Source organism: Harpia harpyja, chromosome 20 (assembly GCF_026419915.1).
Source record: "Harpia harpyja isolate bHarHar1 chromosome 20, bHarHar1 primary haplotype, whole genome shotgun sequence".
NCBI lineage: Eukaryota > Metazoa > Chordata > Aves > Accipitriformes > Accipitridae > Harpia > Harpia harpyja.
In genome coordinates, this window is record NC_068959.1 from 2,611,847 (window position 1) to 2,625,218 (window position 13,372).

At 44.8% G+C, this 13,372-nt stretch overlaps 1 protein-coding gene and 1 long non-coding RNA gene across 4 annotated transcripts in view; both read left to right on the plus strand.

Annotated features, from left to right (window-relative positions):
* The first annotated feature begins 275 nt into the window (after positions 1 to 275).
* Positions 276 to 13,372, plus strand: part of FNIP1 (folliculin interacting protein 1) — a 70,948-nt gene continuing 57,851 nt past the window's right edge. For 2 of the 3 annotated variants that reach the window (XM_052816465.1, XM_052816468.1), the window contains exon 1: positions 276 to 459. In XM_052816465.1, the coding sequence (XP_052672425.1) occupies positions 371 to 459 (89 nt within the window). In that variant the 5' untranslated portion in view covers positions 276 to 370. Of the gene's footprint in view, positions 460 to 6,763; positions 6,910 to 13,372 lie in introns of those variants that run through there. The other variant, XM_052816466.1, reaches the window with a different exon arrangement.
* LOC128155024 (uncharacterized) lies at positions 6,920 to 11,715 on the plus strand. The gene is made up of 3 exons (XR_008239507.1): positions 6,920 to 8,034; positions 8,153 to 8,271; positions 8,366 to 11,715. It is a non-coding gene; the product is annotated as an uncharacterized LOC128155024 (long non-coding RNA).

The window sequence follows — 13,372 nt, forward strand, 5'->3', positions numbered from 1 at the left end:
GCGACCGGGGCTGGCGGGACCCCCGACCCCGTCCCGTCCCGCCGGCTCCGGCCTCGATCGCCGCAGCGGGGCCCCGCTCTCCCCATCGGACGCCGCTCGGCGATTCCCCCCGCCGGGGAGGGCGGGGCTTCAGGCTGTCGCTCCATCCGCAGGACCGCCGCCGCAGCCAGTCAGCGTCCAGAAGCCCGCGCAGCGCCCCGCCCCGCCGGCCCGCCCTCCCGCCCCTCTCTGGCAGAGCCGAGTGACTAATTTCTGTCATATGACTGTGACACCGAATGGAGTCGGGCGGGCGGAACTAGCCGCGGCGAGGGGACGGCGCTGCGCGGAGCCCAGCGCCTCGGCGGCGGGGGCTCAGCGGCGGCGCCCCAAGATGCCGCCTACCCTGTTCCAGAAGCTCTTCAACAAGAAGCACGGGCTGATCTCTCCGGCCAGGGACGCCCGGGACGACTGCGTCTTCAGGTAAGCGGGACGGGGCCGCCCTCCTTCCCCCGACCCAAACTTCTTGCGCCGAGTTTCCTGCCGACCTCCGCCGCCCGCCCTGCCCCGGAGAAGGGCGGGCGGGCGGTAGCCCCGTTCCCCCTTCTTCGGCAGCCGCCCGTGCTGCAGCGGGGCCGCTCGCCGCGGTTCCCCCGCTCTCCTCAGCCCCGCGCGTACCGCCGGCCCCCGGGGTCCGTCCCCCCGCCCCGCCGCGGGAGCCCCGGGGGCGCGAAGGTGTTGTTCCTGGTCCGGGCCCCCTCAGGCGGGCGTTGGGCGGGAGCCTTCCCCCCCCACACACACACACACCTCGCCGGGGCCGCCACGTCGGGACCGCCGTGCTGCCTCCTCAACGGCTGCCTCCCCTCCCGGGGGCCGCCTCTCCTCAGGGCTGGGCCGAGCCTCCCCTTCCCCTCAGGGCGGCCCCCTCACAGCGCGGTCGTGTCTTTCCCCCCCCCCCCCCCACACACACACCGCCCCGGGCAGCCCGCTGCGGAGCGGGGATCAGCCCCCAGCTCGGCCCCGTCGTCGCCGCCGCCTTCCTGTGGGCTTCGCCCGGTCGTGATCAGCGGCCCCCGACCTCGGGGCGGGTGTGGGGCCGGGGGATGCCGCGGGTGGGTGAGGGGGGGGAAAGGCGCCATTCCGCTTGAGGCGGGCAGGCGGCTGGCCATCCCCCGGGAGCAACCTCAGAAACGTGGAAGGGGGGGGGGGGGGGAGGAGAAAACGTGAAGTTTTGGGCGCTGCCAAGAGAGGTGTAGGGTTTCTGGTGAAATTTGTCATGCTCTAACCGCAACAAAACTGGATCCGCCGAGAGGTGCCAAGCACAACACGGGCAGGCAGGAAAGGGAGACCTTTCCCTGCCCACTCGAGTCGGGTGGGCTGCCGGAGCAGGGCGGCCGTGGGGGGGTCACGAAACCCCTCGGTGGGGTTTCGGTTGGCGGCTCGGGTTTGCTGTCCTGCGTGGGGACTCGGTGCGGGGAGAGGCTTTGCTCGGGCTTCTGCGCCGGGGCCTAGAAATTACCCAGGGCCTCCTCGGGGGGTTAGTTCTCTTGGAAACAGGTAGTTTTTGTGGCTGTAAAATAAGTGGTGTTGCACGAGCGGGTAATGACTACGCTCGAAAGCGATGCAGTCCGCGTCCTGGCTGGCGTAGCGAAGAGGTAACGTGCAAAATCCTTTCAAAGGGTAGAGTTTGCGACTTGGATGCAAATACAGTATGCTTCGTTAGTAGGAGTTACGCGCTTCTTGAAACACTTCTAACAGTGTGGTAAAGCTCTCCTCCCACCCGCTGTCTTTAAATTTATTGCCTACAAATGATCGGCCCTTGGGTTGCTCTGTAAAGGGAGATCTCTGACTGATGGGCTTAATTTTATGTGGTGGGATATTCCTTTTAACTGCAGTGATACAATTTAGCAATTTAGGTGGTTAATAGTATATCTGCAGTAATTTAGGCCTCACAGTTTTCACAGAATATCGATTGGTCTTTTTGTGTCCGTATGGAGTCAGGACATGCTCCTGGACATTACCTGAAATCCAGTGCTTTAACTCTAGCACGCACCTTTTAAAGACACTGATCGCAGCTGCTCACACATCTCTCTACTGTTTACTGCAAAGGTGTTTCCTTTTTTTAATGATCTTTTCTAAGAGATGAAACATTTCAATGATGTCTGTGTCGTCTTATTTTCTAAATGAGCTTAATACTGGGATCAGACCCCTTGGTGGGGAAGGGGCACTAGGACTGCTCTGTATAATGCCTTGCCTTTTCCAACCCTGTTAAGACATTTGTTAGTGATGGATTTGTATAGAGACTGGTGGTTAATTTGACAGCTGCAGTGCAGACCCTGGGGCAGAAACGTGGGGATCTCCCCTCTGTTGAAAGGAGTGAGAGTCAGTACTGGCAAGGTCTCTTCTTCCCTCTTCACCTGCATCGTTCCATGCCAAACTGGATGTGAAATTTTAAAAAAGACATGTCACTCTGTCTGCTCTTACCTTTCTCTGTTTATGTAGTGCTGTTTCACTTTGTGATGTGAACTGTCAACCGGTAACTAGTGAATTTGCGGTTAATTTCTTTTTGGCGGACCCACAGGTATAAAATCCCAGGAGGCGGCTGATGGTTCTGACTGAGACTCTGGGTGTGGGTGGGAGACCCGGCTCTTGCGTAGGAGAGCCAAGTATTTTTTGAAGACTAATACAGATGCCCTCTGGGCATGTTGCCTAAGGGCTGCTTTCATTTTCCAAATGGGGATAAGTCTTTAGTTAATTCTCACTATGTATGGTCTTATCAGTTACTGGTGAAACTTTTGGATAATACACAAAATAAAGACCGTTATTTATTACAGCTGGGTCTTTAGAGACTGGAAAGAAGCACTCTGGATTTTTAGGCTGTTCCTGGTTCCAGTAAACCTGAAGGCAACAGCCTTATCAATTTCATTGGGGCAAGGTTATGTTTATGGATTGATATATTATTATCTGCTTATATTCTAAATAACAGAACATTTTCCAAATATTCTGAGGGCTGACTCAGAATTACTTCTGATTGTCTTCACTTTGAAAGCTTTGTCCTCTTACTGAGAAGATTGTGTAGAACAACCATAAAAAAAAAAGTAAATTCTCTTACTATATTTTGTCAATAATACGTACTTAGAGAGAAAAGCCTAACTACTCTGGCAGTGACATCGGTATAGCAGAACATTTAAGGATGATTTTGATGCTCATTCTTTTTTTGACTATGAATATATTTTGCATTTCTGTCAGGCTTATTGTGAAAATTTACTAGGACATAAATTCTATTTAATCTGAGCTTACACTGTTTCAAAAATAAAACAATGCTTTTCAGGGGAAATGTATTTTGTTTAGTTGTTGGTTGGTTTGTTTTTGTTTTGGTTTTTTTTTTTTTTTTCCTGCCCAGAATCTCTTTCTGTGCCTGGGGTGTGTGAAATTTTATGAGTCTGGGTCTAGCCAGACTGTGTAAAATCCTTCAGAACTAGGTGCTGGAGAGGTTAGCAGTTCTAGTGATATGACCAGTAAGTTAGCAACTCTAAAGTGTTTGCTGATGTACCGGTTTGCCTTTTTTTTTTTTTTTATATATATATGTAAAAGCAGTTTATTTTGCAGAACAAGCCTTAGGTAAATCACAATAGATCCAGTACATATTAGTATTTTAGCTCTGAAGTTTAACCAAGGGCAATTGGCAGCCTTGGCCCTTAGACTGAAATCTCTCAGTACAGCTCGACATTCACATGGTGAGCAAGTATATTCAAAATTTTAGTGGTAAAATCTGTTTACAAGAAACACAGAAACACCTCCAGGTATTCTAGAGAAGAGACAAACCCTTGAGTTCCAAGGTGTAGAGTACCCGCTGTCTACTGCAAATAATACTCACGTGAGTGGATTTTCCCTGAGGGCAACTTTTACTATAAATAGGAGCTCGTGGCCATATTGTAGCATCTGGCACTGGCGGCTGCTGGTGACAGGAGAGCTCAGCCCAGGCTTGGGCTGTTACAGTTATTAGGAATATGAGATTTCAGATATGTTGTTTTCTAGAATTTCAGCATCAAAGTATTCCTGTTGTAAAAATATGTAAAGCTGTTAACATGAGTTGTGTGCTGTACATGTCTAAAATGTATATACACTTTTAAATAGCAATTAAATGAACCCTGTTCCAGAATTTTCTGATCAATTTCCCCAGTAAAATGGAAACAATCTTACAAAAACTTCCTTAAACTAAGCAGAAACCATGCATTTCTGCTAAATATGATGTGGGCACACAAAGTATGCCACTGCACATTTACATTACTGACTGCCACAGATACCAATTTCAAGCTACTATTTCTTTTCTGGCTTTCTAGGGGTCTGCTTGGGTGCTTTGGAGAAGAGGGAGCTGCTAAACCACTGGTAACTCAACCAGCTTTTTGTTCTTCAAAATGGGCTCAGTAGAATGAGCCCAAAGCTCAGTAAATTACTGAGAGGTCTCAGGCGTTGTATCTTTGTTGTTAAGATATATGGGCAGTAATTCCAATGGTAAATACAGCTGTAAGGACTGCAGCAGAGTTTTTGCAGGAGAGTGTGTCTGCTGAGATAGTAATTGGGCTTGGAGCACTATTAACTTATTGCCGAGGGAGAGGGATGGTCCTGTAATACTGAATTATGGGACTGGCACATTTTGGGGTTGTATGTAAGGGGGAAAGTCGGTGTTTCTTTCCATCTTATGTATGAAGTTCAAATACTTGTTCCCTTGTATCTCTATATATCCTTCCCACCTAGCTGGGGGTTAGAGAGATTATTAGTTAGGAGTTCTTTTTACACTACAGCTCAATAAAAGTTTCAGTGTCTCTCTCTTTTTTTTTTTTTTTTTTTTTTTTTAATCTAGGGAGCTCTAAAGAACCATCTCACCCCGAGGGGCATTCCACCAATGTTTGCAAACTGTTTTGCTCTTGTTAAAGCACCTGTTGTAGAGGTACAGCTGTGTGGTAATTGTTCAAGCTTGAAAGAACCCCTTCCAGTTTCGAGTCTTACCAACGGTGTGGAGTGTCTTTACGCACATTCTTCCTTTAGGGGTTTGCTTTGGTTATCTGGGTATTTCTGAGGATGAGCGCAGTTTTCCGAGTGGGAAGATACAGGAATAAATAACTTCAAATGTTCTTTACATTATTTATGGAGAAGGCCATTTTCGGTCATCCTGGAAACATGCTTTCTTGGGGTCTTTCTCTAATACTTGCCGCTCCTTTATTGAGAGAATAATTTGCCAGGTTCCTGAGATATGAAAGGCCTAAGGCTGGCTGCAAAGTAGTATTTCCTGAAATCTGTCTAGGCAAGCATCCCCCATTAGCCCAGACGCTTTCTATTCTCCATGGCAGTGACTTTAAATGGTATCCTGAGATTTGTTTCCTTTCACATAATTTTTGGCAGCGGGATTCATCAAGGGAATTGCAATAGACCTAGAGCTGGAAATGGGTAGCATGATACAAAGATGCTTCACGAGCCAGTTCCTCTACAGAGCTATTGTTCTTGCACAGTAAAAAATGCTATATGCTGTCTTACAAAGGCATAATTGCTTCTTGAACTAGGAGCTAATTTCTTGAAATAAACTGCGAAGAGACTCGGAGGCATCTAACGACATGTAGCTGGGGACTTTTTAAAGTGGAGGCTGGAGTAAGGTGAAGGAGGAACATGAAAGTTGTCTTTACATTGATTTTTCCAGTCAAAGTTTTACCCACAAAACTTCTTGGTAAGTTTTCACATTATTTCTGAAGGTGACTAGCACTGACGTAGGTGATGTGGTATTGTTACAGGGACTGTTTAGTGTTTGTTCCTCCTGTGCTCAGAGCAGGGGTAACCACCACAGATTGCCATGTTGCTTTCCATTTTTAAGGTATGGGTTCATGAGATGCCAAAGGAGTTCAGAGCCAGCGGTGTTTGGACACTGTAGTACCATCAGGTTTGAGAGACAGCTTAAAAAGTTGAACTGACAAAACCACTGCCAAAATTCTTATCGAATTAACCTTCCACAGCAAACAAGGTATCTCACTCCACCCAGTGAAAGGCTTTTCTGTCAATGGCAGGTAGCTTTGTGTACAGCCTGGCTGAGCCCAGGGAAGCAAATCTCTTGCCAAACCGTGTCAGTCCTTGTGAGCAATACAGCTAGTAAATTCACTATCCTAGCAGCGCCGCATAAGGCTTTTTGAAGCTGTTCCTCAGCAGTGCTGTCGATGCGTCAAGCCAGTCTGACCAAAACCTGCTATTAATGAAATAGTGTGTTTTGTTATTTGTTCACTGCTGGCATTCTCCAAGTCTTTCACCAATAGTTGTAAAACTCCTGGAATTTCACCACCTCAAAGTCTATCTTCAAAAAGAGCTTTAGCTGGACTTCATTTTGTAATATCTCCAGCTTTTCATCTTTTCCGGTTATCTGATGAATTTAAAAAGCTTTTATCCCATAATTTTTTAAGATTATTCAAATTCTGAAACATCCAGATTGTTCTTGTGTTTTTATTAAGTTCATTTCTGCCTTTTAGTGACCCTTAAGTTTTGTTTTTTATAAAAAGATCCATCTCTCCTGTAATATCTCTGGAAGAGTTTTTGGCTTTTTGGTTGCATTCATTAGCTTGAGTGTAGCAAGTTCTAGTAAATATTTCACTTTGATTTATGTGGATTTTTCTCTATCACTATGATGACTTTGGCCTGTATTTTGAAGTATATTGCTGTTTTCTAAAGTACTTCTTTTTGCCAAATCCTGTTTTGCATTTCCTGTCATCTGAGCTTTTATGTACCTTCCAGTGTTTTAAGTCAGCTTTCCTCTTGGAAGCAGAGACATATGAATTAATGGGTTCCAGTAAGCACCTCTGGAGCATGGAGAAAGTTTTGACAATTTCTGCTGAAGGGGCCACTCTCCAAGCCCTCTCTGACACCGCTCTGTATGTCTCCCAAGTGCTTCTCCAGGTAGGCATGTGTTGCTGCTGAAAGATCCAGCATGTCCTTGAAAATTATATGCTAGCTCTGAATAAGGCAATGCTGCAAGCTGGGTCTGTACAGTGGCTAAGTGAGCTGCAAATGAGAGGGTTGGCGATCCAGCCAGTGATTGTTATTTACTCGTATTATCGTCAGATCCAAAGGAATTAACTTGGATAAGTACCCGCATCGTGCTAGGTGCAAACGCAGAGAAGAACCAAATAATTTGAAAACTGTTGGGGTGCTTGTGCCTACCTGATTTTGTGCCTTGGAAAATTTTCCTCTGCCTTGGTGGGAACGTACCCTGCCTAGCCCTTGCTTTGCTTCAGGTTCTTCCCATCGCCAGTGGAACAGGGAGCCTGAACAGTGGAGTGGAAAAGCCCTCTTCTGCTCGTTTTTTTTTCTCTACTTTTTTAGAAGGAGGTAAAGATACAAAATGAGCTAACACACAGGTTAAGGGTCACCCTTACTGCCTTTCATACTGGCATCTCCCGTGGTGGTTGGGATCTTGCGGCGACTTGAGAACTTGGCATCACGAGGTCATGCTGCCCTTAGTGCACATCACGAGGTCGGTGCCATCAGCGCGCACTCAGCTTCCTCCCAGCCTGCAACATCTCCTCCTCCCCCTGGGACGGCACGGGTTGTCTGGTGATGGCCTGCAGTCCTCTGCCTCGCCAAGCTGCCCTTGGAACGGTCGCTTTCTTGGTTCCCCTTCCAGCTTTTCAACTCCTTCCTCTAAGTTAGAAATCTTTTTCAGGAGAGGCTGGAGTGAGTGAATCGCGTGGTGCCCTTTTACCACCGGGATCTCTGCTGGTTAGGCCTTTGGGCTGTGGTTCTAGTTTAGATCTTGCCAGCTGATCAGGGGAATCCTTTGATTTTACTTTGAGTTTTTCTTGAATTTCTGATTGTATGTGCTGGACAAGCAAGTGTGGCAGTTTTCCCTCTGGACGACATGGATGTTCTCTGTCCTCTTCCCCATGGGTTTGACCCAATGTGGCTGAGACAGACCCTGCTCCCATGCTTGTTCTGTGGAGACAGAGCGAGCTGGCCCATCATCTCCACGGTGGGAGAAAGAGTATGTTGACTTCTTGCCGTGGTTTCTGCGTGTCCGAAAATGTATGTGTATGTATACTAGAGTAAAAATGCTTCTTTACACTTGGGTTACACTGGCAAGTGTTGTAAGAAGGTGTTTCTGCAAACTTAAGGGTACTGATTTTTTCCCCTCCTCCTCCAGGTGAGGTCATAGGTGTATGAAGATGTGCCAAGACCATGGGGTGTATGTGCATGTTTGTCCACTGTGAGGTCTTCTCCTTTTCTGAAACATTTCCACCATTCGTTTTCTGGTGACTGAAGGTGTGTTTACATGTCTCATGTTGTAAACCTTGTTCTCTTGGGATGATCGGCTCCTCTGGTTGACTGATGAATTGTCCTTCTTGTGTTTTCAAAGGGCTTTATCCTTTTCTGTGTGTACGCTGCTGAGTTCACGTATGCTCATGGTGACAGCTTGGATGAATTCAGGCTTCTGTTCTGGAATAAACTGGTCCAGTGTGACTTGGAGTCTGAAACTTGTTTTGTTATTTTGGCTGAATGCTGGAGGTGACCACTTTAGAAGCGTGTTTTACGAGTGGAAAGTAACGCACACCGTGGTTTCATGCTCAGAGGCTGTGTTCCCTCCTATTGCTACATCTGGAGCAGAATGTCTGCAAGATCACATGTTCGTGAGTAACATTAGGAAAAATGCAGAGCTCAGTTGCAGCAGCGAATCCACAGCGTGGTTGCGCTGGGCTTCCAGAATCGGCCAAGAGCAGAATTTGTCTCTGAGGACTTGAAAAATTTTGTGTTTGTGGTATAGAGAGAGAACCTTAATCTATAAAATATCTGCTGGAGGAAAAAAAAGTTATGCCCATTAAAAACAGGAAGTAATTTTATTCATCTGTAAATGACTTGCTAATGCACCAGCTACTCCACCTTACACTGAGTAGTGACAGAATTCATGTATGGGAAATACTCCTTTGGAAAAACTCATTTGCACAAAATACGCATGCGATTCTGCTGTGCCTAAGGAATGTGACCATAACGATTACATTCAAAAGGGGCAGTCCCCTCTGCAGGATTAATCACTTATTTCTAAAAATACATGCCGAAATGTGTTCTGCTCCAAAGAAGTGTGAACAGTTACTATGTAGTCTTTGTGTCAAAAAGGATTTACTTATTTTTACAGCAATGCGTTGTGCTGTTGCTTGGTGCTCAACCAAAGCTTTTAATTGAGGTAAATCTGCACATTTGCGTAAGTACGACCTTTTTCTTTTCTCAAATCGATAGCTTCTGTAGATACTATTATTCAGAATATAATATACTGCAGAGAAACTTGTTCAAACATGTGAATTGCAGCACAAAACACTACACAAACTGCATATAGAATGTTAGTGGTGTGTGCATATAGCATGCATCCATGAGTACAATGTATTTGTACAAAGTTTTCTGTCTTTTCTAAAAAAAGTAATTTCATAGCCCTTACCAAGTGATTAAACTTTCGGACTTAAACAGTTTGACTACATGTAAAAGCTCTTTATTTTAAACAGTCTTGCCTGGTGCTTTTGGAGTGATAATCTGGGTATCCTCCAGCTTTTATGTATTATTTATCTTTGAAACTTTGAAAGAACCCCCCATTTTGTATGGGTGAAGGACTCTTTGCAGTGCTGCCAGCTTAGTAACAATGAGCTCGGCTGTAGACACCCCCTGTCCTCTTCAGCCTGAACAAGTGAACAATCCAACAATACTCTGTGATCTGTTATATCATGAGTGCAGGCCTGGGAGGCAGCCTTTGCTGAAAGCAGTGATCTTGAAGTGTGGAAATGATCCATGAAACGCCACTGATCCTGCTCTGTTTCTCCAGGATGTTTCCACAACATTGTCAGCAGTGATTCTGGCCTAAAATGAGTAAAATACATCACAGAAGCAATCGTATTTCCTTTAACATAGGTACTGTTTGTGCCTTGCATGTTCATGGTATTTGATATTCCTCCAGATCCGCGTGTGCCTCGTTAGCAGTGTCTTCAAATGTTTTTCCCTTGCTCCAGCCAAAACATCAACAAAACATAAAACTTCTAGCAGTACCACAAACCCTCTACCCTTTCAGTTTGTGTGATATATAACTGGAAAGAAACAGCAGCCAAATTGCAGTTCTCTGCCATCTGTTTTAGTTGATAAACGAAGAAACTTTGAGCTCAGTTCAGCCCTTACTTTAGGTCCTGGCATTGTGCCCATTTAAGCCAGAGCAGTATCTTCACCCCGGTTCCTGTGTCACTTTCCACTTTGAGAGAGAAGGTATATTTTTTGTTTGAGCATTGGCCATGGGAGCAATTGCTTTGCTATATGCTTTCTTTGGTTTTTATTTTAGCCTCGGTACCTATGGAAATGGTGGCTCACACAGTGCTGCGCTGGGTCTCGCACTCCCCTCTTAGTAATTTCTAAACTTTTTGATTGACTTCAGTTGTGTGTGGTGGAGAATGCGAGAACCGAAGTCTGAGTGAGCTGAGTTTCTGTAACTTTAGTGAAAATCCTCCATGTGCTGTTGGGTGCCTCCTGCCCATTGTACTGTTACTGCCTAATGCTCCGCTGTACCCGTGGAGCTCTGAGTTGTCTACACCTCCTCGTGTTGCTCTTTCCAGTCAGCATGTCAGAAGAGGCATGGAGACAGCCAGAGTATGGCCATATTGGAAGAAGACAGTAGACATGTGGCTTCATAGCTTCCTCAGGGAATGGCTATGTTATGACCACAAGAAAGGCCAGTCCTGGACTACTGTGAATACCAGAATATCAAAATCTGTTTGTTGAATTATTCTGCTTTCTAGCTAGTACTGAAACACACACTGTCTACTACATACCCACATTTCTCTTGCCTCATGCATTCCTTGCACAGCTTTGTCCCAAGGAAAAAAAGGCCTCCAAAGACTGTGGACTCAGCACTTAGTTTGCCATGTTTGGGGGTAATTATGAAAGAGGATGGTAAATTGGAAGGAATCATGTGTGAGCAATTAGCTGAGAAATGAACTATCAAACAGGAATGAGATTCTTGTTGGGGTTTTTTTGCGCCCCCGCCCCTCCAGCAAAGACCTACCTAGAAAATGTTCTTGCCATTTGGAGAGTCAGCTGAATGGTTTGTTTACTCCTTTTCATGAAATTTGATACCAGAAATTGGTAGAAAAATGCTGTTAGTTCAGGTGTTAATGAAAAATAGGTGCAGGTGATAAGCTGTGTGGTTGTGTGTGCAGGGAACAGTGGCTGCAAAACATGGGGTGAGCGCACTCTCCTTCTCAGAAGCTTGTTCTAGTTGAATGACATTATCTGAACATCTGAGAAGCTGTTAAGGAAGAAGTCTGCCAGAATTTTCTTGTTCCTACAGGAAAAATAACAGTATTACCCCCTCCTAAGACAGAGTTAAAGAAATGCCTCAAATGTTAGGACAGTGAATTGGCTTACAGTGTTAACTGTGTTTCTATTTAAAGGCAGCCCAAACTCTGACATACAACTTAAATAGTTAGACAGAAATAGGTGGTTGGTTTTTTTTCAGTACTTAAACATATTTCAGCTGCTGTGAGTTACTGGAAATTACTCCACTTTCTTAGTAGAAGAGGAAATTGTTCTACTGTCAGCATGGAGGGCTAAGAAGCTGTGAAAATGAGCATACTGGTTTCTTAACTACGTGTGTTTTCTAGTCATACAAGAGATGCTAATCATGAACTCATGACTTCTTTTTTTCCAAAACAGGCATAATTAAAAGTATAGAATTAAAAAAAAAAATCAAAGCAACTTAAAATAAATTCTTATGAGATGGTAAGAGAATTATATCTTCATATAAACAGAAAGTTTATCAAACTCTTTATCAGATAAGCAAAAATATCGCTTTGTTATAAGACTGATTTAATGTACTTGCTTTAAATTTTAGTGGTTTTTTCACAGTATCTTATGTGCAGTTATCTTCAAATGAATTGGTTTGTCTGAAAATGTATCTGTTTTAAAATGTGACATCAGATTTTCTTTTTTAATTGAAGAATGCTCACAGAACTGCTAGATAGCTTGTGTTTGTGTGTTGTGTAAGACTTTTTTTCACATTGGGGTCAGAAGGTAAGACACCAGGTATTAGGTTTTTTGTTTGTTTGGGTTTTGGTTTTGGGTTTTGGAGTTTTTTTGCCCACCTGGATTTGGTATATATTCATGTAAAGACTGGTCTTTTCTATTAGTAGCTAGCAGGACAAATCAGCTAAATTACACTCAGAGCTGACATTAGTCCACACCCACACTGGAGAAGAAAACATGCAAGATAAAGTAAAATTCACTAATGGCAATAGTTCTTATCTGTATAGATAGACGAAACAGAGGAAAATAAAATGCACAGGGAACAGGGAGTTTGACAAGATTGTTTGTATATAAAATTTAAAAAAATAAGAGAAACTTAGAAATGAAGGCAAATACAAAATGACCCAGTCCTATAAAGTCCTCAGCATCCTCAGTGTAACTCATTGGGGTTTGAAGGCTTTCAGTGCTGCAGCCTTGAGCTTCACTGAAGGATATTTATGCTGGAAGAAAAGAGATCCTAAGAGCAAGAAAGACCCTACTCTCAGATCTGTCTCCTATATGTATATATACATGTGCATGTGTGTGTCTGTATACATATATATGTATATTTCAAAATACACCCAGATGCTTTTGTGTCATGGCTCTGAGTGTATGTGCACCTGTGTAAATTACAGTAATCAAAAGACCATAAAGCAAAAGCCTACCTACCTTGTTCCAGCAGAGTGCTTGACTGTTGCCTTTGTAGTAAGGTCTTTTGTCTTTCCCCCAGCAGTGAGATGGATAAATTCAGTGTATGCGTATGCTGTGTAGACAGGCCTAAATTGTTTTGATATAATGCTGGACAGACTCGTTGCTTTGTAGATCAGAACCATGGTTCTAAGATTTTTGTCTTAAGATTGAGGGGGGGGTCATAGGTGCTGTATAAATATAAGCTAAGATATTAGCAACAGAAGAGGTGGAGAGACTTTTGAAAACTATCATCTTTATTTTCTTTCACTTTTTCTTGTCCTCAAGAAAAGATTGTTCCCTGCGTTCATCAGCACAGTGCACACAGCCCTAGGGGAGCTGGAGACCCCCGCTTCTGTATGTGTCAATGGAGAGAAGGGCCCCGGGCTGTAGGTGGTCTAGCTCCACCTTCTGCATAGCGGCAGCAAAGCAGAGGGGAGAGGGGTACAGTGGGCTTTTATTTGGCAGGTATAACAGCAATGATGACAGTACAGAAAATAAAAGTCAGGCTGGAAACGCTGGGTGTGAAGTGAGTGCAATGAGTATGAAGTGGTAGCGTTTTGGAGTTGCCCTGTGTTCAAGAAAGATACAAAGGTACGTGTGCAGGTGTAGTGGGAAGCAGTTGGATGGTACTGCTGTGATTTAATGC